Source organism: Adelges cooleyi, unplaced genomic scaffold, assembly GCF_023614345.1.
Source record: "Adelges cooleyi isolate 19-005CV unplaced genomic scaffold, UGA_ACOO_1.1 ACOO_flye_CR_arks_rails_tigmint_CR_PRNA_420, whole genome shotgun sequence".
In the NCBI taxonomy this organism is placed as follows: Eukaryota; Metazoa; Arthropoda; class Insecta; order Hemiptera; family Adelgidae; genus Adelges; species Adelges cooleyi.
In genome coordinates this window covers 1-6869 of record NW_026096102.1, presented here as the reverse complement: position 1 = coordinate 6869, position 6869 = coordinate 1, and the positions used below count along the sequence as shown (strand labels likewise).

At 38.2% G+C, this 6869-nt stretch overlaps 1 protein-coding gene across 1 annotated transcript; it reads right to left on the bottom strand.

The window, feature by feature from the left end:
- Positions 1–2746: 2746 nt before the first annotated feature.
- Positions 2747–6721, bottom strand: LOC126842052 (zinc finger protein 76-like). The gene is made up of 5 exons (XM_050578906.1): positions 6487–6721; positions 6245–6395; positions 6017–6148; positions 5529–5797; positions 2747–4961 (listed from the first exon to the last, which is right to left on the bottom strand). The coding sequence occupies exons 1-5, from the start codon at positions 6719–6721 to the stop codon at positions 4045–4047; spliced, it is 1704 nt and encodes a 567-aa protein (XP_050434863.1). The 3' UTR covers positions 2747–4044.
- Between the last annotated feature and the right edge of the window lie 148 nt (positions 6722–6869).

The window sequence follows — 6869 nt, the reverse complement described above, 5'->3', positions numbered from 1 at the left end:
TGAGTGGTACACGATAAGTGGCAAGCCCTCTCTAAGTACTTCCCTTTTACTCTTTATTTCTCTTATTCGTTTCTCAACGCTTAATTTCATCAATCATTGTCGTTTTGTATAACTTTTATTTTTTACTTTAGATCTGTTGCCCTTTCCACCTGTTCCCACCACACATTATTGTTGGGTCTTATTTTTAGTACAGTTTTTACTACATGGTTTTTTCAACATTTTTTAAACACAGTTTTTTTTTAAGTAGCGAATTTAAGCAGGCCGTAGCCCTTCAACTTATTTTGTATGCGGTGGTTTTGTGAGGAGATTTCCCTATAAGGAGAAGGGGGCCCTTATAATATTATAATACACTAAAATGTTTAAACAAAACCATTAAGCTAAAAGGTACAAAAAAATGACAACTATGAACGCCTGTTTTCTTTAGAGTCAACAAGATTGTCATTTGGGTTTACATTACTAGATATATCCCTTTCTACATTGAGAATGACAAGCGAGGATAACCTATTGTTCTTGACTCATAGTTCATCTTATATAAGTATTAATTCACCGCATTGTTGAGCTGTCATAGCTGGTCAAAGTTTAAAATCGCTTCACTGTAAAATAACTGAAATCGACACTTAAATAGTTGTGCCCGACTTTAGCATAGAAAATGCATATATTTAAAATCTATTGACATTGGAATGGGCCGTTATTCCAATGTTCAATTTCCAAGTGAGAATCCTCATTTCCAGACATTTGGTATGGAACCATGACTAAATTGTCTTATGGCCATTAATAGTTAATCCCAGGGATGTAAGATAATACATTTTATTTACTTCTAGGGAAGGAAAAGTTAAGCAGAAAAGCTAGTTCTGACAACATGTTCCAGTTTATTTTAACGCCCTTTTTCATAAGTATTTCAGATGAAAGATTAACCATGATATAACAACTACAGTTTTTGTGTGGATGGGCATATATTTTGTGTTTAATATTTTATTCGTTTTTAAATTTTGTATGGTACTTTTTTTGTAAAAACACGCATGAAATTCTAAAATTATTGAATCTGAAGCAAACATTACACACATAACTACTCAGTGTAAGTACAGCAAGTGTTTTTACCGCGGTGTCGGTAAATATCTACAACAACAAAATGGTTTGCACAGCCAAGATGAAAAATAGAGCATAAAATATACCGTTAGAATATAATTTTACGACTTACAATCCAGAACTTAGATTTAACCTAATTTATTTTAGTTAAATTAAATTGAATACGAACACCAATTCTTGCATTCCATCTATATTTACTTTTTGATTCCATCGTATCCAATAGTATTGGATTTAACCTAGGAGTATTAGGAAAATTATTAAGTAAGGCCAGTGAGATATTGGGCGGTCAACGATAAGTTAATCACCCTGTATACAAGACCTCCCTTTTTCTTTTTATTTCTCTTATTCGGTTCACAACGCTCAATTTCATCAATCGTGGCCGTTATATACAACTTTTATTTTTTACTTTAAATCTGTTGCCCTTTTCCACCAAACTGTATTATTGGGTGGCATTTTTGGTATAATTTTGTACATTTTTTTAACACAGTTTTTCTTTTGGATTAGCGAATTTAAAGACCCGATATTTTGAAAATGTATAACATCTGAATACATACATACCGTATGTAACCATGTATACTATGTATGTATACCTTAAGTACGCGTGTTAAAATCTTTCCAGTTTAATCGCCATAAAATGTATGCATAATATATAAAACACCAAAACACCCTAAACTTATGTTGGCGTGAAAATAAAACCTCAAATACGAAGGCAAGTTTGCGCCTAAGATAATTTATATAAGTTATTTCAAAATTTTAGGTTAAGTCCGTCGACATTGCATTGAAAAGTAAACAAAAACAAATTTTATTTTATTATCAAAACATGGTTTTTTTCATGCCTTAAGCAGTGTAAAGTATACAGGGTGATCATTTAGCCCTGATATGTGTGCTACATTAGTAAATCACAAAAACAATAATATCGTTCTTGTACGATCATAATATTTTAAAACAACGTTGTATTAATATCAAATATGATATCATGCAACATATTTTTGGTTAGGTTCGTTCACAATATAAAATAGTCACAACGGTTCAAGTATGTAATAAACAAGACATCGAGTATCGTGGTCTTGCGTTTATTGTATAATACTTATTTGAATAAATGATTGTTGCACTAAAACAAGGTTAGACAGACTTTAACATTAGCTATACAATGGTCATATTGTGTTAGTATCATTAAAAGTTAACGGTTTAAATCGAACACACATATTATTATACAACAATAATAGTTATGAGCGTTACCATGTATAAGAGTTTTGATTCAATACACATTCATGTACAATGTAATGTTGCAATAAGAACCGAATTGGTATGGAAGTGATTTATTTTAAAACAAAAATATAGAGGAAAACCAAATGAAAAATTATACTTACAAGAAGAAGAAATGTATATGATAGTTTTCGTTAAATTAATTATATTGTATGACTTTTACAAAAATTGTTTTTAAATATTTAACAAGTGCGGGTGAAAAAAAATTTGTCGACAGATATTTTGTGGTCGGAAATTTGCTTTTGTAATTCGATCCCTTTTTGATTATCAAAACTATATATATATATTATATTTATATAAGATCATGTTAAAAATGTCCATCGTAACAAACCTTTTCTATTTTTTTTTTTTTTTTAGTTGCCTGAAACGATAAGACAATAAGTCCACGGCCTATAACGTCATTTCCAAAAAAAAAAAAAATAATAATAAAATATTCTCACAACTGTTAATATAATATAATATTATAATAATTATAAACGAAAATAAAAAAACGTTATTCGCTATAATATATATTATTATGGCAGAGTAAATGTTAAACATATATTTTGGTTTTAAAAATACCGAAACCCGCTTTTCTGCCAAAAGAACATTGCACAACAACATTAGGTATATATAAAATATACATACTATGGAATATAAGTAAATAATAATAATAATAATAATTATCACCATAAAAATATCACCTCGTTTTTTTTTTTTTTATATGTTTTCGCGACTAACTTAAGTTCAACCTCGAGACAATCGATAACGACATCTATGCGGAAATTATTCATGATCAGACAACCGTATAAGACATCACAGTGTGTGTGTGTGTGTGTGATTTATTTCTTTATTTTTTTTTTTAGCTATAGTGGTTTTGGACGACATCCAGCTAACCGTGTCAGCGGCCCGTTAACTTGCGCTTGTTCCAATTTCGAAAACTTAGAATAGTAGGTTTTTTTTTTTATTTATATTATGTGCTGTGTCTCGTGGTAGGGTTTTACTGTGGATTTTTGGCCAACGCTGCCACAGTGACCGACACGATTAGAATTTAGATTAGAAAAAAAGTATTATATAAAAGGATAGGATTAAATCGGCGAACGGATAAACTTGTTTTGTGAAAAAAAAACAAAATCTGACGGTGTGAAAACATGAAAAATGATCGAGACAGTCACCGAGTCTTTAACCGGCAAAATAAGAATGTAAATAAACACCAAGTAATTCGACCTAGTTTCTGAGTTAGTGATATGTGTTTAAGTAATAAAATTAAAAAAAAGTAATTTATGACCTTAAAAGTAAAAAAAAATATATAGAGGGTGTCTCAAAAAGAATGGTGGGGTTTCAAACGGCTGCACGTTGTGAAGTATTGGACCTACAACGGTCTGGTAGGGCTTGAATGAAAGAGGGAGTTGTCAAGTTTTGAATGACTGTCACTAGATGTTTCTGCCACTAGATGTTTCACAGAAGTAACTGAATTACACTTCGTGAACTCGATCACTTCTGTTGTGCAAACACCATCCAAACAAACTGAACAATAAAGGCTGGCGACACGAACGTGGACAGACATTTAATGACAGTAATTCGAAACTTGACAACTCTCTGTTTCATTCAAGCCCTACCAGAGCGCTGTAGGTCCAATACTTCACAACCTACAGCCGTTTGAAAGCCCACCATTCTTTTTGAAACACCCTGTATATTGTATTGTTGTTTTTTTTAATGTTGAGTTATGCCGGCCGGACGCCTGTGCTCGAGCACTTTCCTGAGTTGCTTGCGCGTGTTGCTCGCTACGGTCATCGAACAGGAGGACGCCGCGGCGTGGTCGTCGGCGGCGCAAGGTTCCGCCGGAACAGTGTCGTCGGCGGACGCGGGTGTCGCCGGCACGGGAAACGTGGGCTCGAACACGTCCAGCTGGGGGCTGACCACCAGCGAAGCGACCGAACTGTCCGGGAAACCGGCGACCACGCAATCGTCGGCCATGCTCAGTATGAGTTTGTCCGCGTTGAAATCTTCGACCATCTGTTCCAGCTGTTCTTCGATGGGGTCGTCGCACGTTCGCACCCGGGGCGTGCACACGGCAAAGTCCGTGTCGGGTTGGGACACCAAAATGTTCCGGAACGGTATCAGGCCGGCGGTGTCCAGCGAGGACGAGTTGTTGTCCGTGGAAATCTCCATGGCGGTAGCAGTGACGGCGGCCGCGGGATGCACAGTCTGCCGGACGACGGGATCGGCGAACTGCAACTCCTGGATGCTCTCCGTGGCTATGGACATGGCCGGTGGCTGGCTGTCGTCTTCGTTGAGCGCCGTCTCGTAGCTGGCGTTGCTGATGACCGGCATCATGAGCAGGCTGGACATCACCTCGCCGTTGTCCATCACGCACAAGCTGATCGTCCCGTTGGCGTCCTGTCCCGTTTTCTGCACGTCAATGTGACAGTCCACCGACATCTTGGCCGACATGTCGTCGCCCGGTTCGGCCAAGATCATTTTCTGCACCGTGGCCGTCGATTCCGTCGAGCCTTCCATCAGGGCCCGGATGGCGCTTCCAGACAAGTAAGCCTCCACCTCGACCTCAGCCGCTTCGGGCTGCCTGAGCGCGAGAATGTTGGCTTTCGACAACGGTATGACCAGTTGACCTGAAAACGATTTAAGTACCTTGTTAGTTACATCATTGACCTGTTAACCCGTGGACGGCTAGTAGAGTGAGAAAATCAAAATTAACAACACATAAGAAAGATAGGGTTCGCTCTAGCAAAGATTATCACGGAACTTGATAATTTAAATTACTTAAGTCCTCTCTCTGCCCCGTCCATTACCCCGCTGTAGTAATATTGGGTCGATCTATCATGGAAAAGCGCCGACGTTTCCCGTTTAGGTTGGGTTATGTTGACCACTGAACTCAATATGTGAAATGCGCATGATAAATATTAAAATGTTAGGTTAGGTGAAGATAACATGATGATAACACAGTCATATAATATTTGATAAATCGTGAAAGGAAATAACAGCTATTCGCCATATGGCGGCATTTTCATAACCAGACGACTATAGGCAGAGTTGACCACTTTTTATTCGAATAAAGAGTAACAAATAATTTATTTGAATAATTGTTTTTATTCGACAATATCTAAGATGATTTATTCGAATAATTGTTTTTATTCGACAATATCTAAGATGATTTATTTAAAAAAAACCATACTTACTTTCGAATTTCAAAAACTCTTGTCCCACGCTGTCGGTCGTTTCGCTGTCCAATTGCTGGAGCATATCGTCAGCGTAATCCGACAGCGTCTCCGATTCGTCCCAGATCTCATGACGTCGCTGATGCGTCTTGAGGCTAGCCTTGCCAGGGAACGACTTGTTGCAGTCACGTCTGTCGCACGTGTAGAGTTTGTCGGCCGAATGCGTCCGTTTGTGAGTCTTCAGGTGGTGACTAGCCGTGAATGCTCGACCGCAGCCTTGTTCGACACATCTACAAGAACAACAACAAGATATTGTGTATCATAATCACACGCGACACTACTACAGACGGAGGAACAGAGTTTCTTGAAAATTAAACATTAAACCGTTTTATGTTTTCAACGGTACGAGAAAGCAGTACAGAAGTGAAGCACCGAATCGAGTTGGTCGACAAAGTGTATTATCACACGTGTATGATAATGTGCGTGTGCGTGTGCGTGTTAATAATTACTTGTACGGACGTTCTTGCGTGTGTGTCCTGAAGTGTTTCTTGAGGTCGCTAAAAGTGGTGAAACACTTTCCGCATCCTGTGTGCATGCAGTCGAACGTCTCGCCGGTGTGTAAACGTTGGTGAGCCCGTAGCCTGTACTACAAACAATTACCGTAGCCGGTTCATCATACATCTCGAGTTAGGTCCAACTGACATATCGTATTCGTGGTAACGCACGGTCGTCTTTACCTGTACACGGTGTTGAACGCCTTCTGGCACTCGTCTTTGGCGCAAACGAATGGCTTTTGCTTGGTGTGCACCCGTTCGTGAATCTTCAGACTGTACGACGTCAGGAACGGTTTACCGCAATCGGTTATATTGCATTTGAACCGATATTCTCCTGGGGGGGGGGAGGGAAATGTAATGGTTTTTAACAATGTTTCACTGGTAAAAAAAAAAAAAAAAAAAACGTGTGAAACTAAATTTTCTACCTTTGTGGGTTTTCATGTGCGTTCGCAAGTTTCCCACCGTACTGTACGTTCTCTTGCAGCCGATAAATTCGCAATTGTGCCTCTTGTTGGTGTCCGACTGGTCGGGCGGCGTGTCGTTGTTGCTAAACGAACTCTGAGACAACTCGTCCTGGAAAGCATCCTGCGACGCGCTATCGTTTTGTCGGGCGAAATCGCTTGGCTGGAAATTGTATTGGACAAAGCTGAAAGTACACATCCCAATTATTACTGCGGTTAATGAGGTGAAAATTCAGCGTTAGCGGATTTTCAAATAATTTTATGTAATAAATAAAAACCATTAATCTTGTCTATGTTTGATCGTTAATTAACCGAAAACAAACTAAATAACGTTTGGAACTATCCAA

Excerpts from the sequence above, each read along its gene's own strand:
- LOC126842052 (XM_050578906.1), bottom strand. The coding sequence starts at position 6,721 with ATGTGTACTTTCAGCTTTGTCCAATACAATTTCCAGCCAAGCGATTTC. Across the intron at positions 6,396-6,486 it reads GCACATGAAAACCCACAAAG|GAGAATATCGGTTCAAATGC; the intron begins GTAGAAAATTTA and ends CCCCCCCCCCAG. Across the intron at positions 5,798-6,016 it reads ACGCAAGAACGTCCGTACAA|ATGTGTCGAACAAGGCTGCG; the intron begins GTAATTATTAAC and ends TTGTTCTTGTAG.